The sequence below is a fragment of the Lygodium microphyllum genome, chromosome 27 (assembly GCF_053477565.2).
Source record: "Lygodium microphyllum isolate KBCC chromosome 27, Lygodium_microphyllum_v1.1.10, whole genome shotgun sequence".
NCBI lineage: Eukaryota > Viridiplantae > Streptophyta > Polypodiopsida > Schizaeales > Lygodiaceae > Lygodium > Lygodium microphyllum.
In genome coordinates, this window is record NC_141161.1 from 21244943 (window position 1) to 21271918 (window position 26976).

A 26976-nucleotide genomic window follows, 5' to 3' on the forward strand; every position below is an offset into this window, starting at 1 on the left:
GTTCCTAGTTTTCACTACAATAACTTATTGTGCACATTATCCTCTTATCTTCAAGTTCCCGATTTTCACTACAATAAGAGATAGAGATAGACACAATATAGAGAAAGGAGTGAACTGCAATTGGGCATTTCATTGCTAGTAATTGTATATAGAGAAAGGAGTGAACTGCAATTGGGCATTTCATTGCTAGTAATTGTATATATACAGGGTACATTAAATGAGGTAGGTGAGCTCCATCTCTAAATATCTGAGATATTTACAAAGTGGATATCTATGAGATCCTTTTGTCTACATAATGACTTGTCCTTATCTTATCCAAACTTTAATCCTTATCCACAACATTATCTTAACATCCCCCCTCAAAAGGATTTCATAGGTTTCCGTAAAGAAATAAAAAAGATTGCATTCAATTCATCAATTTAGCTAGATGTTTCCCCTCCCAATTAGATCATGCAAAGAATTTGCATGGCAATTTTATGCTTCAAGTGAGGAATTGACTTGGTGAGAACATCAACACCATTATCACATGATGGTACATATTGAAGGATGATATGGGAACTTTCAACTAATTCACGTACAAAATGATATCTCATATCAATATGGCAGAGTTTAATGCTTAATTTTGGGCCTTGAATGACAAAGATTGATGCTTTATTGTTGATGAAGATTGGAATTTGCTGAGGCTGATACCCAAAACTTATGTCTCCCAAAAGTTTATTCATATAAATTATTTCATGTGCAGGCCATGTTGCATGCCACATATTCGACTTCAGTAGTAGAAAGTGCAACGGAGTGTTGCTGTTTGGTACTCCAAGAGATAGGACCTCCTACTAGAGTAATGATAAAATCACTGAGAGATCTTCGGGTAGCAAGATCACCACCCCAATCTACATCAGAATAGGCTCGTAAGAGAAAATCATTGTTGTCTTTTGTAAAACAAATTCCCACATTTGATGTTGCTTTTAGATATCACAAGACCTGTTTGAGCTGCTTCCAATGTTCATAAGTGGGTTGATGCATGGCTTTGGAGAGAATGTGTCCTGCATAAGACAAATCTGGATGGGTACAAGTAATTAGATATCAAAGATATCCAACTGCTTCCATATAAGGAATAGTCTCCATTTCACGAGCCTGATCAGTTGAAAGAGAATGGGATGGGAATGGATTCAATTGGAGATTTTGAGCAAGTGGAGTGACCATGGGATTACATTTTAGCATGGAATAACGGGAGAGAATAGACATAATGTAGGCATGTTGATGCATTTTGATGGATGTGGGTGGCTGTTCAATTTCAATGCCAAGACAATAATGCATAGGACCATAGTTTGTTATAGCAAACCGTGAAGATATGATAGATTTGGATTTGGACATTGCATGAGGAGTGTTGGGAAGAATAGGAATGTCATCAACATAGAGACCTAAGATAATGGTTGCGTTGCCCTGAAGAAGAGTATAAATGTTGTGATCTATTTCTAGCCTTCGAAAGCCATGGTGTAGTAAATGAGAATGAATACGAGTGTACCACTGCCTTGGTGCTTGTTTTAGTCTATAAAGAGCTTTATGCAATAGGCAAACATATGTAGGAAATTTTGGATCAACAAAGTTCGGTGGTTGAGACATATAGGTTTTTTCTTCTAAGTGACCATGCAAGAAGGCAGTTTTGACATCAATGTGGTGAAGAATTAATTTAAAATGAGCCGCCATATGGAGAGTAATACCTGTAAAGAGGACAAAGAAAGTACAGGAGAGAATGTACGTCCATAATGGAGGCCTTCAATTTCTTCGAAACCACGAGCCACAAGTCGAGCTTTGTACTTGTTGATGGAGCCATCTAGTTTGAGCTTTTTGCAAAGTACCCATTTGCAGCTTATTGTAGATTCTCCAGGAGGAAGGGGTACCAATTTCCAAGTGTTATTGTGAAGTAGAGCTTTGTATTCATCAAGCATTGCAGCTTGCCATTGAGAGGCTTCAATACTTTGAAGTTCTTGAGTAACAGTAGGGCAAATTGGAGCTTCGGGAATAATGATTGGAGGTGAATCTCGAGCTTGGCCAAGGGCAATGTTGGCTTGAAGATGAATATCATGTAAGTTTTTGAAGCAAGGAGTTGATTGTGATTGTACCTCTTTAGTTTTGGAGTTGAAAGTACTGAATAGAGTAATTGGCATTGATGGAGAAGCTGGAGATGGAGGCCGTAGAGTCATAACAATGAGACCCGTATGAAAAGTGTAACTTAATGTTGAAGACATTGCTGCTATGCAAGCAGACCTTCAAGATTTGTGCTCATTAGTGGATGGAGCTAATTGTGGAGTAGAGGCATGGAGAGGAATTGAGTTTTCGTGATGAAATGAAGCTTCTGGAAGATAGGAAACCTACTGATTATATAGATTTTCTCCTTCATATTGGGAGCTTTGAAGTTGTGGAGATAAGGGAGTATCTGGCGGAGTGTGAATTTGTTTATTGCAAATGTTGGCAGGCTGGTTGTTTGGATAGGCAACAGTCGAGATGCTATGGAGCGCCAGTTGCTGTTGTTTTGTGGTCATTGATGTCGCCTATACCTGCTTGTCATGGAGTGGAGCAACTCGCGATTTCAGACTGTTTGAAGAGTCCATATGATGTGTGTCATGAAGCTGCTGCGTGGCATTGAATACGCAAGTTGTTGCCTGACAGTCAGTGCCATTTGGATGGACAGCAGGGATGATTATCGTTGTTTGACGGGCTGGAGCTTTAATAGTTTTTGAAGTTTTTAATAAGGTTTGATATTCATTAAGGTTTGAAGATTTTGGATATGAGGTTTGTTCACATGACCTAACGAGCTTTGAACCTCTAAAATGAGATAAGGATGATGATAAAGGTGGAGCTAGTGTGACTAGAACTAGAAGGAGAGGATTCTATCTAAGATATGTTGGGCTTGTATGAGGCATCTCTAATGTCGGAGATTTGTTGACGAGAGAAAGTGTGAGAGATGGACATTGTGTTGTGTTGGATGGAAGAAGATTATCTTCATAAAAGATGGCACTTCGACCATAAATAAAGACCTCGTCAATTGGGTCATAGAAGCAATAGGCCTTGTGACCATGTGGCTCTCCATATCCTGTAAAAATTAGTTGTGTGGCTCTAGGAAAAAACTTGGATTTGTGATCTTTATTGACAAGAAATGATGTGCATCCAAAGGCTTTAAGATGTGATAAGTCAGGACGGTGACCAAACCACAATCCGTAAGGAGTATTATTTTGTAGGGAGTTGGAGTACAATGTGTTTTGAAGATATGTTGCTGTAGCAATTGCTTCCTCCCAATAGTCTTTTCCCAGACGAGCTAGTGATAGCATAGCTCTTGCAACATTGAGTGGTGTACAATTCTTTCTTTCAGCAACTCCATTTTGTTGTGGATGATGTGGTATGGCAAGCTCATGTTGAATGCCAAAGGCCTTGCAATAATCTTTGAATTCATTTGAATTATATTCTCCTCCATTATCCATAGTACGAAGAGCTTTGAGTTGCAAGTCATGGTTATTTTCAACTACTTCGTTATATTCTTCGGTAATCATCAATAAGCACCATAAATTATTTTGTTCCAATGAGAGATACAAGATTTATTGGACCACAAATGTCAAAATGTACTAATTGAAGTGGTTGAGTCGTAATGGAGTAAGATTTGTGATGAGGAAGATTTGTGGCTTTACTCAAAGCAAAAGCTTAACAAAATGGAAGTTGAGAGAGAGAAGGTGGAATGCCGCAGACAAGCTTCTTGTGAATAAGTTGTTGGAGAACATTCTGAGAGGCATGACCAAGCCTAGAGTGCCATAGGAGTGCGTTATGTGGTAGACTTGTGAGTGAAGTGAAGTTAGCTAAAGCATTTGAAGGAGGTTGTAGTAGTGAATACCCAAGTGTATAAAGCTGACCTCCTTTGGGGTAGGTAAGTCTGAGAGAAGATGTGAGTAACTGTAAGATGATGTGGTCTTTGTAGAAGTGAGCAATGAGAGAGAATTGAGAAGTGGACTCACTGATACTTAATAGATTTTTCTTGAGATCGGGAACATAATAGACTGTGTACCTTGATTATGTGATTGGAGGGAAGCTCCACTTGAATTGTGTCGTAGCCTTGAGCTTGTTGAATGCTGTTGTCCCCCATGGCAACAAGGAGTGGAGTAGAGATCTCTTTGAAGTTGACTAACCATTCCTTGTGAAAAGTCATATGATGAGTAGCTCGAGAATCTAGAAACCATATATATTCTTCTTTGGAGTTTGATGAAGGTGCCCAAACACTTGTGGCGAGGCTGATGATTGTTTCTGGTTGCTCTTCGATGTCATAATTGCTGATGTTAACAAAGTGACCACAACCTTTTGATTGATATTTGTTGAATCTATTTTTTTGACAACAATCCTTTTCAATATGACATTGTCTTTTGCAAGCATTACATATGAGATGATAATGAGGGTTTCTTGTTAAGGATAAGGATTGAGAAGATTGGTAAGAGTTGGATGTTGACAATTACCAAGAATCCCTTTGAAGTTAGACCGAGAAGAAAACTTGGGCTTTTGTTGAAAGTGTTGAGCTCTTTTGTGAAAATGTTTTGGGTTGTAAGCAGTTACAGCTAGAGCCTTGGATTCTTGATTTGAAGAAGTAGAAAGAGTATCTCTCATGACTTGGTCTTACTTGATTCTATTAATAAGGGGCTAAAGCTTGAGTTTATCATTGGAGTTTTGAGTAGTAACAAAGGCCCTCCAAGATAGAGGAAAAGAAGAGAGTAGAAACATGGCTTGTAATTCTTCTGAGATGACCAAACCAGACATTATGGTTTCATCTAGCAAAGATTGCCAGTGTTTTAAGAACTTCATGGGAGATTGATCTTCATGCATAGTGGTAGTAGATAGTTTTCTAAACATGGTCATTTGATAAACAATATCTGTGTGTTCATATGTATTGTTGAAGAATTCCCAAGTACCTTTTGCAATGGGTATTGTTCTTACTAGTTGTACTTGTCGATCTCCACAATGGACAAGTATTTCCATTCTCGCAGCTATATCTCTTTGCATCCAATATTCTTTGTGTGCTCCTTCTTGTTCAGGGGAGTCTTCCTTGCCATTGATAATATTCCATAGATTTGCTTAGATAGGTAAAGTTCCATCCTTAGATTCCACACTTGATAGTTGTTGTCATTGAGTTTGTCGATCTTGATGTGTCGGTCGTAGGAGGTGGTGGCATTAATGAGAGCCCTTGTAAGAATGAGAGTAAAGGAGGAAAAGTAGTTTGTGAAGTTGAGGAGAATACGATAAGCTAGAAAGATAGGACCTAGTGCTCTGATACCATGTAACAAAAACTAGGAACTTGAAGATAAGAGGATAATGTACACAATAAGAGATAGAGATAAAGACAATATAGAGAACGGAGTGAACTTCAAATGGACATTTCATTGCTAGTAGCTGTATATGTACATGGTACATTAAATGAGGTAGGTGAGCTCCATCTCTAAATATCTGAGATGTTTACAAAGTGGATATCTATGAGATCCTTTTGTCCACATACTGACTTGTCATTATCTTATCCAAACTTTAATCCTTATTCACAACTTTATCTTAACAATAAGGTGGTTGGCCCAAGCTTTTGTTTTTTCCCACCACTCTTGGGTTGCTATTTGCAAATTGGGGATAAGAATTTCCACAAGCATAATCACATCTATGTACTATGTTAGTCTAAATGGAGTTTGACATGTGATTGTCTTGTAAGTAGTTCAATAAACCTATAGAGCTATCATGAGCTTATTCTCCCAGTGTGTTCTAGTTAGGAAGACTATTTTGGTGAGAACCTTTACCAAAATTTTGTTTATTAATTCTACTTGTCCATTATCTTGAGGATAGTATAGAGAAAACATTCTATAAATGACTAGAAATATGGAGAGCAAGTGCTCAATAACTTGAATAATAAAATGTGTCCCTTGGTCACTCACAATCTCAATGAGTAGCCAAATCTGGAGATGACTTGCTCCCATAAGAACTTGGTTATGGATCCAATATTATTCTTGTCAGTAGTCCTAGCCTCAACCCATTTAGACATGTAGTCCATGGAAACAATATTATATCATTCTTGCAAGTATGGGGCTAGGAGGCTAATGGGTCCCATGACAAGGTACATCATCACAATTGTGATTGAAGTATTTTCCTAGCTATGGTTTTAGCATTGAGGGGGCCTCTTGCTATCCCACCATGTGCTTTTAGGAGCACATCCTCCATTCTATACTCACATATGTATCTTCTCAAGAGACCCATCCTACCCCAATCTAAACAATTGTCCTACATTCATTTGGTATAGTCATGCCTTAATGAGAAGGCAAGTGAATCTCACATTTTCTATTGGTAACCCTTTCTCCAAGATGTGCACAATATCATTAGCCTAGTAACTATTAAGGTTTTTGAAAGAGATACAACAATTGGTTTTACTTAGTGGTTTTGTTGGTGGAATCCTACGTAAAGTGACTTCTTGGTGGATCTCCTAAATGGGTGGAGCTAGTAGGTGAAAATGTGTGCTCAAATGATGCAATGTGCTTAAATTTTGTGTAGGGTACTCTCCCTTTATTTATTAATGGATAAGAACGTTGGATAAAATATCAATACTAGAAAGAGTGCCTCTTGCATTCCCTTAGTGCATATCATGGGTTTCATATTTCACCAAACCCCCTTCAAAATCATGATGTATAAAATTGAAGGCATAACCATCTTCTTGCTTGGTCACCACATGACCTACTCAATGACTTCTCTGCCCTTGAATAGCTCAAAGGCTCAATGGGCTTGTCTACTCAAGATGATTCAAAGGCAACCTTTGCTTGATCACTTGTGGCTCAAAGGTTTGGATGGTATAGGGGACTTATGCTTTTAAGCGAAATGATTTTAGACTAGGCTTATAGATATCAAGTTGCAAGGATTACAACATGATTTGAGGGAAATTGCAAAAAAAAAAAAAAAAAAACACTTTAGAGAAGTATTTCATCAATTAAAACAACGGGAGGATTGTTTTTAGTTCCCTTCTTTGTAAAAGTCCTTTGTAAAAGCTTCATGATGCTTTTCTTCTTCTCATTTTGTTTCATTAGCTTCTTCTTCATTAACTGACTCTCTTAGACTTTCTTCATGATCTTTTTTAGCTCTCTTCCTATTTAAGAAATATTTCTCCTTGTGGCTATTTTTTTTTCAAAAGTCACACACAATTAGTTCATTGTGAATGGCCCCATTAGTATTTCCCTTGAATTTCAATTTGATGCAGCTTCTTCCTTGCAATGGCTCTCTCTTATATCTAAGTTAGTAGCCATTTTCTTTCTGCAACAAGAGCTCTATATAACTTTCATAAAGAATGGCTCTAACTCTCACAATGAGATGTGGGGAGCTAAAAGCTAACTTCTCATTGGGCACATCCTCTCTACAACATGGTTTTGGCTAGGAAGTTAAAGTGCCTATCTACTATGAGTAGGCTAAAGAAATTTTCATTAAAAATCTCATCTATACATGCTATGGCAACCAAGAGCTCAAAGAGATAGGATTCCACATGTTTTCCATGGACACCTTCAATATCAATAATCCATCCCAATCCACAAGAGGAGGATGCCATAGTAGCCATGGAACCATCAAGAGTAATGTCACCACTCTTGGCTACATATATCCATGGGCAGTAGATTCACACATGAAGAAGCACTTCAAGAACTTCACAACTGTCACAAGTCAAATATTGTTGTTTATTTGTTTTCCATGTCTCACAAGAGCCAAGTTTGAGAAGGGTTCAACCCATCTATACCATTGAGACTAATCAAGATAGCTACCAACATAGGGAGGAAATGTTTGGAACAACAAAATATGGTTGCATTTTTTGAGGTATTCAAAAATAAAAGAGACCAAAAGACCTATTCCAGCATGAAGCCTCAAGAAGCCTAGAAGATGCAACTTGAATGACACGACACTATATTAAAGTCTAATGAGCATGCTTGTTTTGAATTTTGTGTCCAATAGAGAGGGCTAATGTACTTCATTTTCCATACCAGAGTCATTTATTTTGCGCCTCTTCTTTGATGCAAATGTCAAGATTGATCAAATTGCAATGGCATGGCTCCATCTCCAAGCATTACTACTCCTTGTCATACTTCATAACTCTACTAGAAGATATGGTTGACTATAGTTTGCCCATTGTACCCACTCATTCTTTTCAAAGTCATCCACCTCGCTATGGGCCCGTTCCTAAAGGAACATTTATTGAGCCAAAGTTTCTGATTACAAACATTGTTTCTATTCCCTAAGTTGTAAACTTCACTTTTAGAAAAGACAAGAAGAAGAGAGAAATATCTCCGACTTAGATGAGATGCATCTACAAGCACTACATCTAGGGTTTGTCAAGTTAGACACTCAATGGCTTAACTAGTTAGCTCCATCTCTAGCCCCCTAACCCTATCCCTTCCCCCACAATGCAAATTCAAGGCACAACCTCCAAGATATTGGGCAAATAGAAGCTCACAAATAGTCATTTGAGAAGACCAAAATCTTGTAAACCCGTGAGGAAAACTCCCTCTCCATGAGCTTCCCCCACACCTCCATGAACATCGCCAAAATTGTCAAGCCTTTGACACAATCACACATAATGCTATTGTTGATACTTGATCCACAAAGAACTGAAAGATGAAACAAGGTCATTGAAGCACAAATGGATATCAAAGGCTACTCTTGGAACTTCATCATCTTCTCCATACAGCCAATACACAACTAAGCATGTCAAGAAAGTGTGGATAGTTGTAGAGAATATTGCACAAGGAGAAAGAGCATGCATATTAAGCTCTCCTAACCTGGCATAGAGGTTAGTGGCAATACAGCATTGAAACAACACAATAGCTTTTGTAGTTTAGACTTTAACTTGGCATTTGGATAATTTGTGGCCAATAGGACCATCTCATGAAGAGCACTATCATTATTAGCCTTCAAGGTGGAATATTTGGTTTGAGATGCTTCCAACATCTATGGAAGGTCTTGGATGTTGGCCTTTTGTTCTTCTAACAAGGAAAGATTCAGCATGGTGAGTCACTATCCACATGAATAACTAGAGGCGCTTGAGAAAGACTAACAAGAAGATGGCTCAAGATCAAGCATAAGGATGCCATTAGCTGGAGGGAAAAATGTAATGACTTGATGTAGAAAAGGCCCATAAGAAACATTGGTAATTTGATCCTTTGAAAATTTCTAAATTATTGGTCCATCTTGTTGAACAAAAAGTGGTCCCTATTGCATATAGTACCTTCCAAAATCTCTAAGTTTTAAATAGTTCCTTTTGTAGAGACACTTGTAAGGTGCCTTTGCAAGCATGCAATGATCCTATAGAAATTCACATAATTGCTTCCATAAGGAAGTGGAGATGATAGTTACAAACATATCAAAACTTATTGAGCACCTTGCAGGGAATAATGTGTTTGGAGTCTCCTATTGAATGGCTCATGCAATTACTGGACAAAAAAATGATGAGCATTGGCAACTACAACAGCTGATTAGGAAAGGGACCAACCTCGCTTATATTCCCAATAGATAGTTGGAAGTGCTCCAATAAACCAAGCCTATCTTATGTTTACAATTTGCAAGATATGTATCACATATTTCGAGATCCAAGGGAGGAAACTACAAGACCACAAAATTCTCAAACACCAACTTGCTTGATACAATTAGCATCCAACGGGAGAGAATAGTCATGGGATATCAATGAGATGCCATTTAGACCACCACCCTATATATATATATATATATATATATATATCCCCTATAAGATTGTAAAAATGAATATCGATAGCTTGTCACCCATGTTTGAGACAAGAAAATGATGATCAAGGAACTCTCATATCCTTTATAAATTCTTTCATTTCTAAATCATAATGGTATAAAGATTAAAACTCACAATTTTCCATTGAATGATTGATATTTAGACTTAGGATTTTCAAGATTTTGAGGAAATCAAAGCTTTTTGGACCTAGAAGATCATGTTGGAGGTTGGTTTGCGCATTGAAGAAAATTTTGATTGAAGATATCTAGTTGGTTAAATTTTTCCTTTTCCACCCATTTTTCACAAGGATTTTCCTTTCCTAAGTGTGGGGATACATTGAGTGCTTCAAGATGATAAGCTTTCTATGACCTATTATTTTTTATATGGAAAGTGTCATCTAAACCTTGACAATGCGCTTTAAGATATTTTATGGAGTTCACGTTTGAACATGTTTTTTTATCCTTCTTGAAGCGTTGAATAATCTGATGTTTTAGCTTTTAGGTTTCTAAGTTTGCTTTTCTTTAAAAATTTTTAGTAATATTATCGATGGTCATTTTTGGTTATTTTTGCATTTGTAAAGATATTGTTACCCTCTATTATATGAGCATACTATGCAATGAAAGATGATCTTTCATGATTTTCATGTTTGCCTTTCATTGTTTTCTTAAGTTCAGTCTTGCTTTGCATCTCTAAGCTTTTATGTAAAACTACATGCTTTTGTATCTAAGATGCATAGCTCAAAAGTGTTTTCTTCCTTGAACAATGGTGGATTTAGGATTTTTATAGTTAGCTCGCTCAAAATGGAAGCCAAGGAAACTCCAAGTGAAGACAAATGCAACACTACCAATGTAGAGATGCAAAAGGATATTGTAGTGAACTTGGTGACTCTTCATACCAAAAAATGACTTTCAACAATGTCCATGAATTATAATCAAGGATTATTGAATATTCTCATGTACAAATTATGTATGAATGTGATATTGGTAGTAATTATGAGAACAAGAAATATCCATCTTTTGCAAAAATATTATATATGAGACAGGTTGTATGAGATGAAAACTACAAAGATATTTTATTGCTTTGAAGAAGTTTCTTTCAAGATATGAAATACTTACAATGTTATCTTTTTTCTTTGTGATCATATTTTTGTGGTAGTGAAAATAAAGATATGTGACAATAGAGATACATCCATGGAAGAACTATTGTGATATGTAGTAATACATTATGTTGCATAGTTGATATTGGTGTTATTCTCCTTGGTTTTGGAGGAGAAGAGATGAAAAGTGTTGTCTATTGATATTACAATATAGATTTCACTGTAGTATTTTCTTTTTTTCTAGGTGTTCTCTAGAGTACTTCAACCTAGCATTAAGAACACTCTTAAGTGATATGGAAAACCTCTTGCCCTCATCTTGGATTAAGAGAATGGGAATCTCAAAGCTAACCTAGAGCTATAAACAAAAGTAGGTTGAAGAAATCAAGCACACCACCTAGGAGCTTGTAGATCTAGATGCTACAACACATGCTTCTATAGAAGATCAATTCTGAAAAAACTATGGATAGTAGTATGGGAAACCAAAGGAAGAACCAATAGAGTCCATATTAGCCTCAAAGGACAAGCCCATGATTGAGAAGTATTCTATCCCACTATTCATCCAAGAAGTGCTTACCCAAGAGAATCTTCTGATCTAAAAAATACTCTAGGCTCTTAACACAATTGAAACAAGGCTCTCACAATAAACGCTGAAGTTGTTGCTTGCTCTCATAAGAAGCACTCACTAGAAACAAGCCTCTCTCCACACCAAGGTCCACAAAAGTGGCACAAACATAAGACAACCTCAAGGAGATAATAGACATTCTTGCAAAAAGGAATGCAAGTATTGCTAAAATTAAACGTTCATTATATTTTAAGGGCCCTATTCTAAGGGGAGAAAGTGAGAAGACTTTAGAAGCTAGCAAAGGCACAAGAAGACCTCCAAAGCCTTACAAGTTGATGAGGTTCCAAACTACCGTAGAGGAGGAAAAGAGGCATACTCTTGCCCTACAAGCTCAACCCATAGCTTTCAAACATGCCCAACTTCACCCTACCTTTTAAGCCCTAAAGAATACCCATGAGCAAGACAACATATTGCTAGAATAGAACCTCCATTGCCAAGGGAGATACTTCGCCTTACCTTCTAATCCCTAAAGAATGCCCTTGTTCAGCAAGGCAGTGTATTGCTAGAATAGAACCTCCATTGCCAAGGGAGATACTACACTAGCTGTCTCATGTGTCACCAAGGGCTTACTATGAATCATCATGAATTTGACAAAAATTAAAGTCTCTCCAAGTATTACTGATCATAAGTTGAGAGGCTAGGAACCCAAACAGTGTGAAGCATACGTCATAGCTAGGGTGACTCATGTATCACCCACATGTCCAAGGGCATGGAGAGCCTTCCTTTCTACTAAGATGCCAAGCTTTGCCTAATGTGTGCATACATATATCTTGCCTAAGATATGATAGTCCTATAATTACTGGGATCCACGGGATCACTAAATTGTTAGTGGGGGCGATGGGGTGCATGTTCAAGTGTGGGGAAAGCCCTCTACTAGTGCCTTGTTGAAGAGATGAGCCAGAAATGGAGCTAGAGTGATGTAGGCATAAGAAAAATGCTCAACTGAATCCCCGAATGGTCTACTGCCAAATTGTAGCCTCCTAGTGGCTATTTGTACCATGCCACAAGTAAATAGTCATAATGGTGGCTCTAGGATCAGGTGGGGAGAAGACAGGGCTTGGTTTGGGAGCTGGTAGAGGGATTTTTGCATAGGCCTGTGAATGCAAATGCGTGCCCCCGTCCCCCAAAAAAAAAAAAAAAAAAAAAAACAATACACACACACAGAGGGCACCCAAAAAAACACCAGCATACCAATATAAAAACAAATGGACTTGTAAACAAAAGAGAGGATAAATATTTTTCTGCATCAAACAAGCCTTGCTTTAAAGTTTAAACAACTCGCAGAACTTTTCAATGTCCTCATTGATAAGTGCAAAAAGTAAAGAAATTACTTCTTATAGTGTTGCCACACTCAGCCCATCACAAAATTTTCCAAACAAGGGATACAATCATTGGGAGTGATATAATCACATGTAACGAACAAAATGGATTGTAGCAAGATGAGTTACTTCTACAATGACATTTACTCTAACAGATCTCTTTATTTCGGTTGCACTGTAATGTTTATAGCTGGGTCAGGCAACCACATTCTGCCAAATCATGACATGCAATACTCCAATCTGCAAGAAACTAGTGTGAGCAAAGTGTTCAACTGATCCATTTGGCATTGCTGAGTCATATCACACATCAAAGTTACTCTTTCTGCCTTACTGTCTCCCATTTACTAAGCTCTTCAGTTTGGCTGCAATCTCTGGTTCTGTCAACCCTTCCAATGCAAAGCTTGTCTCCTTCCCATATTCTGTGGCAAGTTTTAAACATGAGAACAGATTGCTCTATCTTTCTGATTCAAAAACTACCTATGCAGAATACTCATTAGACTCCTCAAACTATCTTTCAACAGAGTCATTGCATGCAAGCACAGCCAAAATCACAGTTCATGAACAATCATCACATTAGCACAGTAGAATATGCTCCTGAATCTTCCTTCTGATGATTCAACATCCTTTTAATTGAAGCATTCTCTCTGCAATCACATTCAGTCAGTTTATACATAAGCGCCATTCAGGATCAGCATTAATTCTTCTAAAGAAGAGGCAGCAAAATATGCATGTCAACATAAGATACGGCAGCTTCTATCATTTGATGGGATGACATTCAAAAGACCATTGAGGCCCTTGTGAAAAACCCAAGAGTTACTGAGTTGCTGCTGAGGCCACTTTAATTCATGTGAAGGTTGAGACAATTCAATGCCAATGTCTCAGATGAGAATTAGATGCAAATGACACTAGATTTAATGAGTAAAAATGCAACCCTTCTGTAAAGAGAGAATTGTCTAGAACATAGACTTTCTTTCATTAATCACGATTCACAGAACACCATGAACGTCCGCAATTTCTGTATAATGAATATCACAAAAATGACGACAAAAGATGAGACTACCTGTAGCCTACTATCAGGTTGTTTAGCATTTGGACCAATGAACAACAAGACATTCTTTAGGGTCAAACTGTAGAAAGCCAGTTGGCCACCATTCAAAAAGCCAGTTCATATACTAGACCAGACAGTTGCAAAAGAAAATCCATATATGGGCCAGGAAGCAAACAAGGAGAATCCTGAAACTCCAGCTTATGTAGCCTAACCAGCCCACTTTGACCTATTAAGAAGCCACATTTTTCCAGTAGCTGTCATATTTTAGTTGACGAGCCCCTATCTGTGTTCCTTGTGTGCATCAATTAGGGAATTAGTGAATGTTATAAGTCTGCTCTAATTCTACTAAACCCTATGCATCAATGATTCTAGGAAACTATTTTTGCAATAATTGCCGTCTACATGTGGACCATGTGCATCATGTGCTCAATCTAGTGCCATGTATCTCATTCACTATGGAGCTTTTGTATTTGGGCCTGAAAGGGAACATAATTCAACAAGCTCATTTAATTTCCAAGAGCTTCCTTTGTGTGCTCACAAGAAGCTCATGTACCACTGCAAAACCAACGTGTTGGGTGGTGCTGCTGGAAATTGTGGTGTGTTTCCACATGTGCTGGACTGCAGGAAATTGTCCCAAGGGACAGTCAGAGAGCAGATGCAGTTGTACGGCCTGCTACGGCTGTTACGTTGTCAGCAGATCTAGAATGTGACCAATCTTGTCTGCCTAGACATACTCAATGAGCTCCAATCACAAGTTTGCACTGGCATGATCTGCAAAGATTTGTTGAGTGAGAAGCTAAGGCACATTTTGTCATTTCTACCACTTTGTAGCATGCATCCGTTGGCCTAGGTGTGGAGAAATAGCACGATTAATTAATAGAGATGAAAGATAATGTGAGAACTAATCGATGCACAATGATACTCAATCACAAAACGGAGGCTTCAGCAGATTTTTTATCAGGTCGGCCAGTTTTGTTGGCTGCCTGCATTATTTTAGTGCATTATTTCCCCTTATTTAGGCCTAGTTGGCAGCCTGCTCTCCTCACTTGCTTTTCAGGTACTGATGAGAGAGATACAACTCAAGGAGATACATCAACAACCCCATCTTCCCTCTTCGTTTCAGCATTCATTGACTGCAGATTTATGTGTTCTTTTGCCTCTTTTCTCTCTCTTCTTTCAGTCTTGTCCACATGCTTCCACATTCACTACACTCTGACATGGTATCAAAGCAGCATAGAAGGGCTGATTGATCGTGGGCAGACCTGATCGGGAGGATTCTTCACAACAAAGGTTTGAGTTTTCAGCCTTTGGAGGCTGCGGTGAACAGGTTGTGCTTGGAGGAGTGAAGTTGCTGTTTTTTATGGGTCCTTGCTGTTCGTGAAGGAGGAAAGACTGATCTTCAGCCTTTTGCTACAAATTTTGAGTTTTCAATGCATCCGACGGGTGAAAATCCTTGAGGACAAGCAAAGGAATCCCTAGTAAGCAACCGCACCATGCCCGGAGTCAAAGGAGGCTTCCCTTGTTATTGTGTAGTTCATTCTATTTACAATGGCGACTAAAATTGACGCAAAGGTTCAAGCTATTATTGATTGTAAGGTCCCCATGTTGCCAACTCTTCCTTCAAATCAAAAGCTTAATGGGGAGAATTACCGCATATGGCACGTAATGATGCTTGCCATCTTGGAGCCTTATGATTTGGCAAAGCTCGTCACCACGGCTATAGGCCATCCTACAGCTCGTGATGCCTCCAAGCTTTCTTCAAATGAGAAAGCCGAGTTGATGAAGGTATAGGCGCATTGGGATAAACTAAATGCCTGCATCCATGTTAGAATTTGCAAATTCTATGGGCAATGCCGAATGTTTGTCTTTAGTTCTTTTTAAATTCTTAGTGTGAACACAACTAAAGTTGTAAGTTATATCACCACTCTGAGTTAAGAGTTAGAGTCAATTAACTCTAGTTGAGTTAGAGCTAGGTCTATCTTAGACCTATCTTGTACCTTTCATTCTCAGTCTTTCAATTCAACAAGTACACTCTACTCTTTTACTTCAGCACACTCTCATTGTCTCTCTTTTCTCTCCTCCATAGCTAGCTATCATTTTCCAACATTTGGTATCAAAGCAAGGTTCTACGCGTGGATTCAATTCAATCACCATCAGCCGATACCGCCCCGCCTAAGGTCCTTTTGCTGTCAGCCAGCTCTCTACCCGAGGAAGAAAAGGACCAACTGCTGCTGTTTCACCCTAAGTGCAGGCCTATGCGCAATCTCATACACAACTTGGAAGCAGCCCGAGGAGCTACTAATTTGGAGGAGCTGCTGTTGTTTTCAGCTCTGCTGTCCCTTATTTTCTCACCTCTACCTACCTTATTCTCAGCCTTGCAAGTGTAAAAGCTCTAATTTTCAGATTTGTCTTTTTTCGAAATTTCTGCAATTCCCCATCCATTTTGGCCATCTCTTTTCAAATCTCAGCTCGTGCCGCCCAACTTGGGCTTTTGTAAATTTTTGCTCCCAGAGTTCAAATTGACAACCAATTCAAAGAAATTTCACAATTTCATTGACAATCCCGCCAAAAATATTGGGGCTTTTGCTCGATTTAGGGTCCCACATGTGAATCTTCATTGGAAACGCCGATGTTGCATAGTTTCATCGACATTTGTGCAAGAAATTTGGGGCTTTTGTCCAAGAGGCTTCAACATGCATCACAAGGCAGATTCCAACTACTATTCACAGTTGGCATACACCCCAAAGTGACATTACTATAGAAATTCAAGCTATAAGGTACAAATTTTTTCAATTTCTTTGAAATTTTAGGAAGAAATTTGGGGTTTTTCCCCAACACGAATTCCGAGTCAACAAACAAGTGGTACAACAACATTTATTTGCTATTAAAATCAGATTGAGCAAAAAATTTTGAAAAATCTCAATAAATTTTAGTAAGAATCAGTATTAAGTTGCTATAATTTGTACTTTTGAGGGCACACATTACGAGGCAAGTGTGGTACAATAGTGCATTGCTGTTATTTCTTGACTGAGTGCTAATTTGGGTAAAATTGAGCACATTTTGACATCTGTGTGAGAGTTTGGTACTTGTTGCATAATGCCGATGAGATTTTTGGTACTCTGAGGAGTACAATCTATACTTCAACAAAGCAATATTTAGCTATAGATATTTGTCCATTGTTGATAGCTTGGCACATCAAGGAACTAATAATCAGAGCAACATCCTCAGTGTCCTCACTCAGGAGAACAAACTTGATGGATCAAATACCTGTTGTGAAGTTTTATGGTCCACAACCTTCTTGTAACGAAAGACTTGTGCAACTATGTTACAAGTGATTTGCAACAACCAGGAGGTCTTGCACCTTAAACACCTCAACGTAACGCTAGAGGAAAGGCTACTGGTGTTGCTTCCCCTTCTCCTCCTCTTACAAAGGATCAAAGAAGATGGGACTCAAAACATACACAAGCACTTCCTTTGATTACCTTGTCAGTGAAAAGATCGATCATTCCAAACATCCGGTCTATAAGGCCTCAAAATCAACATGAGATGTTGGGAATAAAGGCTTACCGTGCCTTTTACCGTGTTCGACTGTGAACGCACCCTTTCACTTGTTGTACTTTATATATATTCAAAACCTAAAATGTGATACACTAGTCTTTATACCGAACATCAAGTGTTGTGCCCACTCTCTCACTCTGCTGCTCTCAACTCTCTGCACCTTCGCTCTCAACTCCGAATAGCCTTTGCAACAAACTAGTATCAGAGCATACAAGCTGTGCACGCTTCCCGAAGCCAGTGACGGTCATCAGGCCGTGTGACAGGTGAACAAGAGCTTCAAGTACCAATCATCAGTGTTTAATAGGTGCAGAGAGGTAGATGAACCAACAGGTGTAGCGAGCAAGGAACGGACCGCACCACAAACAAGCGATAGGTTGATGCAGGCCAAACGGGACTTGCACGCAACCAGCCAATGCGCATGTGACTAGGCTCAACGTGCATGACGCAACCAGGCCTAGGCAACACAGCGACAAGTTCAATGCGGATGAGCAGTGCAAACAAGACGGGCTCAGCGACGGCGCTCCAATGGGTCAAGCGGTGACATGTCGAAGACCAAGAGGGTCACTAACCATACCCAATAGTCAATGCTGTAATTTTTTTTTAATTCGTTTCAGTTTTATCCTCCTCCACAACTAGGTGTTCACGCACACATGCACAATGTGCAAGCTTGACTTGAAAAATTAGGGATTTTCCCAAATTTGGGGACTATAATGCAGAAGTGGACAATCTGACTCAGAAATTGCAAAATCAATGCATATTTGCCCATGAAATTTTGGGGCTTTTCACATTTCAGTGAAATTTATGCACACTAGACCCAAGAAATTTGGGGCTTTTGCAGAATTTCATCAATTTGTGCAAGAATTGCCTAGTATATACACTTGGGTACTTGAATTGATGCAATTTGAACAAATTATCCTCTAAAAATTTGGGGCTTTTGATCCAAATTGTCAAATTTGTACTCGGGAATGCCTTTGGAGCAGAAATTGCAGCGAAATTTTGGGGATTTCACATGTAACTGGTGGCTTGGTCTCTAATTGTCTCAAAAATTGCTTGAGGAGTGCAGCAAACGACATTTTTTTAATTCTGAAAATTCATTTGCAGATCTGAAATTTCTGCAATCTTGGGATTTTCATTGCTGGTTGGTACTCTTGTGCACTATGGTCACTTGTGTCATATTTGGGCTTGCCTTTGGTGACTGGTTAGACAATTTGGGACTGCAAATTGTGGCTAGAAACAGTGACAGCAGTAATCTTTTGCACATTAAGAAGCTGGAGGGTGCCCATAATTTTGCAATTTGGTAAAAACAATGCTATAATGTCTTGGTGTAGAAGAAACATGTAAAGCCCATCAAAACAAAGGGAATCAAACTAGCAAACATGGAACAAGACGAGTGGGATGACTTGGACGAGCTTGCTCGCTCTACCATTGAGTTCTCAGTGTCAGACAACTTGCTCTTTAACATTGAGAAGCTGAATTCAGCATATGTAATGTGACAAAGGCTTGAAGAATTGTATGCTCAAAAAAGTGCAACCAACAAGGTTTATTGGCTGAAAAAACTAATGGACTTTCGCATTAAAGAGGATACAACCATGTCTGTACATTTGAATGAGTTTAACTCAATTTTCAGTCAACTGATTGCTTTGGATTTTCATATTGATGAAGAGTTCCAAGCTACCTTCTTGCTATGCACTCCACCTAAAAGTTGGGATACTTTCACAATACCTTTGAGTAATTCGAATGCTCAACTATTATACTCTGATGTGGAGAGTTCTTTGCTGATGGAAGAACTCAATAGGCAGAATAACTCAACAAACAAGTCTTCAAATGCATTACACACTAGAGGCAAATTTCAATATAAGAGCAATTCTGAAAACAAAGCACGCAGCAATTCTCGTGGAAAGAATGTGGAGTGTCATCATTGTGGCAAAAAAGGACACTACAAAAGGGATTGCTTTCAACTGAAGAAAGAAAAGGGCAAAAACAAAAACAATGAAGCCAACAAGGCTGAAAACAAAGACAACCAACCTGCCAAAAAGAGCAAAGTGAAAATAGAAGAGGTTAATGTAGTCACTCATAACAATCATAGTGATGGTGATGAACTTCTTACTTCTTCTTTGAATGCACACGCATTGATTGCAAATTCTGAGGATGATATTCACACTTCGATACTTGATTCAGGTGCGTCCTTTCATGTCACACCATATCATGAGTGGTTCTCTGACTACAATGGTGATGTACGTAGTGTTGTCCACTTGGGGGATAACTATGCATGTAAAATTGCAAGCATTGAAAGTGTGAAACTTGAATTTCAGCATGGCTCCATGTTTGTTTTGCATAATGTGAGACATGTACCTCAACTCAAGAAGAGTTTGATAAGCACAGGGCAACTAGATGATGAAACCTATCGCACCACCTTTGAGGATAGTAAATGGAAAATATGTAAGGGCTCCCGCATTGTTACCCAGGGGTCCAAAAGTGATACTTTGTATCCTTTGTATCTATCTAGTGTACGTGACCATGTTGTCGCCATAACTGAGCAGCCAAGTGTTTCTTTGTGGCATAGCCGGTTGGGACACATGAGTCAATCTGAAATGAAAGCGCTCTCTCGTTTAGGTTATTTACCGTCTTTGAGATATGCTGATTTTAAACATTGTGATCATTGTATTTATGGTAAGCATGCTCAAATGTCACACAAAAAACCTCTTTCTCTAAAGTTTTCACCCTTGAGAGTTAGTACATTTAAATGTATATCAAATGCCAGCATTATCTCTAGGAGAGAAGAAGTATTTTATTACCTTTGTTGATGCTACCACACACAAAGTATGGGTTTATCCAATCCGTCACAAAGACAAGGCCTTGGATAAATTTAAAAAATTATTGGCACTTGCTAAAAACCAGACTAGTAAGAAGTTAAAATGCCTTCACTCTAACAATGGTGGGGAATATGTGTCCAAAGCCTTTCAAGACTTTTGTGACAGCAAAGGGATTAAAAGGGAGCTTCCTGCTCCTCATAATCCACCCCAAAATGGTGTTGCAGAGCGTATGAATAGGATCATTCAAGACAAGGTCCGTACAATGCTGTCACATGCTGCTTTATCCCCATGTTTTTGGGTAGAGGCTGTTATGACAACCATACACTTGATTAATCGGTCACCAAACAGGTCTTTGGAGGAGGGAGTTCCCCAAGAAGCGTGGTCGGGCAAGCCACCTTCGTATGCACTCTTGAAAGTGTTTGGCTGTGAGGCATTTGTGCACATATGCAAGGAAGAACGCAGCAAACTTGAGCCAAAGTCCTATAAATGCATTTTCCTAGGATATGGTGATGAAGGTGAAATGGGATATAGATTATGGGATTCCGAGAAAAGAAAAGTAGTACGCAGCAATGATGTCATCTTCCGGGAAGGTCGCATGCACAAACAGCCCGAAAGAACAGAGGAGGTCATAAGAGTTGTATTCCGGGAGGATGTACCAATAGGACAGCAAAAAATGCCCGTTAAACAGCATCAAATACCCGCTGAAAATGTCCCTAAAAATGTTGGGAATAATGCTGTAAATGATTAGCAAGATCTTGCCCATAATGTCACACAAATTCAGCAAGAACATGTGCAACTAGAACAACTTGAACCAGCTATACAACAAGTTATACCTACAAAATAGCAAGCTGTTAATGCAGATTTGCAGGCTGAACAACCAGCAAATATTCACCACTAGATCGACCAAAGTGCAAAAACAACCAAATAGATTTGTTTCGGAGTAAACTATGTGGCTGATTATGTCATGTTAACAAATTGTGGTGAACCGTCATCCTTCCAAGAAGCAATGGAAAGACAGGATAGTAAAAAATGGCAAAAAGCAATGCTATCAGAAATGGAATCTCTTATGAAGAATGGCACTTGGGATTTGGTACATTTACCAAAAGGACAAAAAGCGCTACCCTGCAAATGGGTTTACAAAATGGAAGTCACTTCTAGTTCTTTGCCAAAGTACAAGGCATGCTTGGTTACTAAGCATACAAGCAAGAACATGGAAATGATTTTGATAAAATATTTTCTCCTGTAGTCAAAATAACTACTTTGCGAACCATCTTGGGCTTGGTTGCATCTGAGGACATGAAACTCATGCAAATGGATGTAAAAACCGCATTCTTACATGGTGTGTAAACTCAACAAAAGTCTGTATGGGCTGAAGCACGCACCACGAGAATGGTATCAAAAATTTGATACATTCATGCAATCTCAGGGATTTCATTGTTCTCAAGTTGATCACTGCTTATATACCAAGTAGGCAGCAAATGGCAGCCTTATTCTCTTGGTTTTGTATGTGGATGACATGCTAATTTCAGGCAGCGATGTTCATGCCTTGGACTCCTTGAAGTAGAGTCTACACAATGAGGCAAATCACATTCTTGGCATGCGTATACTCAGAGACAAATCAAAAGGTCTTCTTTATCTCTCACAGCAAGAGTATATTACGAAAGTTCTGCAATGTTTCAATATGGAGGGGGGGAAAGATCTCAATGTACCATTGCCTCCATATGTGAAACTTAGTGTAGATGACAGCCCTACATCAGATGATGGAAAGGCTGAAATGGCCAAGATACCCTATGCTTCAGCTATTGGTAGCTTGATGTATGCTATGGTTGCTACACGTCCTGACATTGCATTTGCGGTAGGAGTGGTTAGCATATACATGGAATATCCTGGCAAAAGGCATTGGGAAGCAATGAAGGGTATCATGAGATACCTTAAGGGCACAAAGGATTTGTATATCTGCTTTGGTAAGCAAAAGTCATTTGTTGTCAATTTCACAGATGCAAACTATGTTGGTCATCCTGACTGCAAGAAGTCTACTTCAAGCTATGTATTTATGTTCACAGGAGGAGCAGTCTCTTCGATATCTAGGCTACAAAAGTATGTTGCACTGTCTACTACAGAGGCATTACAGATGTCTACTACAGATGTCTTGTTCGTGCCTGGCATTACAAAGAACTTGTTGTCCATCTCTGCTTTTAACAAGCATGGCTTTCAAGTCATCTTTGAGGATGAAAAATGCATTGTCAACGACAGAGGAATGGATCAAGCACTCAAGCTGTTTGGGACATTGTATAAGGGTTTGTTTTTGTTGCATACCTATGATGCATAGTCTCATGATGCTCTACCAATCAGCACTCTATTGCCCGCTATGCAGAATGCAGAGCTATGGCATGCCCACTGTAGACATATGAGTTTTGGAAGTTTGATGACCCTTCAAGGGTGTCATATGGTAGATGCATTGTCTCCAATGGAGATTCCACCTCCTCATGCATGCAAGGGATGTATTTTGGGCAAGATGCACAAATTTTCCTTCAAAAAGGATGGTGCAGTTTGTGCTATCTAGAAATTGCAGCTTATTCACTCTAATGTTTGTGGTCCCACGAGGACACATGCACTTGGAGGTCATCTTTACTTTGCTACATTAATTGACTTGTTGTAAAGCTTGAGGCTGAAATTGGCTTGAAAGTGCAGACACTTTGCACGAATAGAGAGGGGGAATACATGTCTCGTGCTTTTGAGACATATTTACTTGATCATGGCATTACGCATCAAGCCACTGTTAGAATGACTCCTCAGTAGAATGGTGTTGCTAAAAGAAAGAATCGCACTATTATGGAGATGCCTTGTTGTATGCTCAAAAGCAAGGGGTTTCCTCATAAATTTTGGTTAGAAGGCCTTCACTGTGCAAATTATGTGTTGAATCGTGCACCCACTAAGGCACTAAAGATGATCACCCCGTTTGAAGCTTTGCATTGCAAGAAACCCAAGGTTGACTACGTTCAGGGTGTTTGGTTGCATAGCCTACGCACATGTTCAAAAAAGCTTCGCGTGAAGCTTGATGACAAGGCTGTAAATGCATATTTACTGGCTACAATTCGGAAAGCAAGGGCTATCACTTATATGACCCACGCACAAAGAAAGTTTTTGTCATTAGAGATGTCATATTTGCTGAAAATGTTACATTTTCACATGGTCAGTTTCAAAGCCAGCCACCCATGACATTGTTGATGTCTTCGAGGGTCTCTTGCCACTTTTTTGGGGGTCCTTGCCTATTGTAAATGGCTGGACAGACATAATACAACGAGTTGTTAAAAGCCTGAACAACAAGGTATTGATGACAGTTTGCCACAAGAAGTGCAAGATGCAGTACCAGATGAAAGGGCTGCTGTAAATGCAGCAAACACAGTCCCGAGATGGTTGTTACAAACTCTCCAGGAGAGTAAAATGGATGCTTCTTTAGCTCGATGCACTAGAAGGGCTGCTAAACATGCAATACATGATGCAAGGGGGGCCCATTTGGTTGATTTTACGGAAGTAGATGATTGTGATGAGCATGTATTTATGAGCTCACAATTGGATAATGATGAGCCTACTTCCTTGGACAAAGCTCAACAAGATGGCATTGGATGCAAGCCATGCAGGATGAGTTAGACTCTATTGCCACTAACTATACATGGGATCTTGTGGATTTACCACTTGGCAAAAAGGCCATTAGCACAAAATGGGTTTTTAATCTCAAACGCAAAGCTGATGTTACCATTGACAAGTACAAAGCACGGTTGGTAGCAAAAGGCTATGCACAAAAGAAGGACATTGATTATGAAGAGACTTTTGCTCCTACATCCCCTATGAGTATAGTGAGATGTGTAATTGCTATGGCTGCAAATTATGGTTGGAAGGTACATCAGTTGGACATTAAGACAGCATTCTTGAATGGAGATTTGCATGAGGATGTTTATGTGTCACAACCTCCAAGGTTTGTGGTTAAGGAGAAAGAGCACATGGTATGCAAGCTAAACAAAGTTCTTTATGGTCTCAGAAAAGCTCCTCGTGCATGGTACTCTAAAATTGATGCATATTTGGCCAGCAAGGGCTCAAAAACAGTCCAATTGCTCCCACTCTATACATTTAAGCATGAAGGGGGGGGGACTGGCTGATTATCATTCTTTATGTAGATGGTATGCTGCTCATTGGACCTTCAAAAGCAGAAATTGCAGATTTCAAGGCTGAATTAAAACATGCATTTGCTATGTCAGATATGGGCCGTCTACACTATTATTTAGGGATCTTGTTCATCCAAAATCAGCATTGTATCATCATGTCACAGTCACAATATGTGGCTAAGCTGTTACATAGGTTTAATATGCAAGATTACAAACCTATATGCACTCCTATGGAGACAAGCTTTGCATGATGGTGAAGAGATGTCTAATGTTGCAATGCAACATAGGCCCTAACATTTAGTATGAAGTATCTTAGGTGAGCAGGTATATGCATAGCCCACGGACTATACATTGGCAAGCTATTAAGCAGATCTTCATATACTTGCAAGGTACTCAGTCACATGCACTATTATTACCCGAGGGGGAGACTTGCAATTACAAGCTTACAGTAATTCAGATTGGGCTGGTGATGCAAACACTAGGCAATCTACTAATAGACATTGCTTCTTTTTGGGTCGTTCATGCATTTCACAACAAAGCAAGAAACAACCTATAGTGGCTACCTCATCTTGCAAGGCCGAGTACAGGGCAACCTTCACGGCAACAGTGGAATGTGTATGGTTGCACAGATTGTTGACTGATCTACATTTACCATTGGAGGGTCCTACACCCACTCCTTTTGACAATCAAAGTGCTATTGTCATGGCACGAAATCTAACATAGAGATGCATTACCATTATGTTAGAGAGAAATGCTATGCAGGAGGGATCAGCTTAATGTATGTTCCTACACGGGAAAATGTAGGAGACATTTTCACCAAGGCACTACCTCGTGAGAAGTTTAAGGCTTTTCGCAAGTCCTTAAACTTGCTACCCTTTGGTGATTGATCATTCCTATACTTTACCACATTGGCACTCCAAGGGGATATTAGAATTTGCCAATTCTATGGGCAGTGCCCAATGTTTTAGTCTTTAGTTCTTTTTCAGTTCTTAGTGTAAACATAACTAAGATTATAAGTTATGTCACCACTCTTAGAGTTAGTTAGAGTCAATTAACTCTAGCTGAGTTAGAGCTAGGTCTATCTTAGACCTATCTTGTACCTTTCATTCTCATTCTTTCAGTTCAACAAGTACTCTACACTTTTGCTTCATCACACTCTCATGGTCTCTCTTTTCTCTCCTCCATAGCTAGCTGTCATTTTCCAAAAATCGGTTCTTTCCTTTTTCTCTCTTGCACTCCGTCATTGCTCACATCAAGCACTTGACGGTGGCTCGAGACATATGGTTGGAGCTTGATCATATGTACAATCGGATGATCGTGATGAAGCAAGTGTCTCTAGAGATTTAGATGAGGACTTTTAAGTCCTAACGAGTCTTTTTCTATGCATGAGCATGTCAATAAGTATTGACAATAGCAGATGCAAGCCCAAAACACAGGGAAGGCAATTACCTCAGAAAACATGGTGATATCTCTTCTTTCTCAATTACCGCCCCGATTCAGTGCATTTTACTCCGTCTTGATTGCTTCAGGGCGATTAGAGACTCTTCTGTGGGAATAGTTGGTTCCTATGGTTTTGGACCAAGAGGAGCAATCGAAAGGACAGAAAGCTTTCAAATTGGAGGCATTGATAAGTCAAGCCTCCCAAAAGAAGAGAAAGGAACAAAAGAAGGAGGAGGACAAAGAGAAGGATTCCACTTGTCACATCTGTGGCAAGACGAGTCACTAGAAGAAGGATTGCCCCAACAAGTAAAAGAAGGACAAGGAGAAGAAGAAGAAGTCTTCAAAGGATTCAGGAGCAGCGGTTGCTTCCTCATCAGCTACCTTCCTCCACTTGGAGGTGATTGAGCCACTTACCTCTCAGGCTTCTGATGCTGCATTGACGGCCCCACACCCTTGTGAGTGGATTGTTGACAGTAGAGCCTCTCGACACACGACTCCTTCTGCAGCAAGTGTTGCACATTTGCGGCCTTCGCATGGACAGATTCTCATCAATGATAGCTCTTCTGTCCCTATTTGGAAGAGGTAATATGCAGCTTATTCTAGATGGGCAAGGTGATGCTCATACTTCAGAGGTGCTTTATGTGCCAAGATTGGGTTACCATTTGCTTTCAATACAAAAGATTTGTGCCCTCAGTCTTTTGGTTGAGTTTAATGAGGATTCTTTTTGGATTCTTGATCGTGGATCAAGATAGATGCTTACTTCCAGTTAAGAGGAGAATGGAGTCTGCAAGCTAAGGTCTCATTCTACCTTGACCTCTCTTCTTCTTACCTCTCAAACACAGTCCAAGCTTTGGCATGCTTGGTTTGGCCACCTAAATTATGATTACCTTTTGAAGGCTTCTAAGGCTTCTATGGGACAGCTTGTTCGAGATATGCTGGACATTGCAATCAACCAATAGCCGTATGTATCTTGCATTCATGGGGAATAGCATTCATGGGAAATGCTGGACATTGTGATGATGCCATTCCCAACAAGGCTTTGAGGCAATCTTCCGCACCCTTGGAACTCGTTTCTATAGATCTGTGTGGACCTATGAGGATAGAATCCCTTAAGGGGAGCTTGTATTTCATGCTACTTGTGGACG

The 26976-nt window shown here is 39.4% G+C and overlaps 1 protein-coding gene across 1 annotated transcript in view; it reads right to left on the minus strand.

The window, feature by feature from the left end:
* Positions 1-12700: 12700 nt before the first annotated feature.
* Positions 12701-26976, minus strand: part of LOC148012122 (NADH-ubiquinone oxidoreductase B8 subunit) — a 37728-nt gene continuing 23452 nt past the window's right edge. Inside the window, exons 3-4 of the mRNA XM_087669649.1 lie at positions 13141-13228; positions 12701-13049 (exon numbers count right to left, since the gene is read on the minus strand). Coding sequence (XP_087525775.1) covers positions 13028-13049; positions 13141-13228 — 110 coding nt within the window. The 3' untranslated portion in view covers positions 12701-13027. The remainder of the gene's footprint in view (positions 13050-13140; positions 13229-26976) is intronic.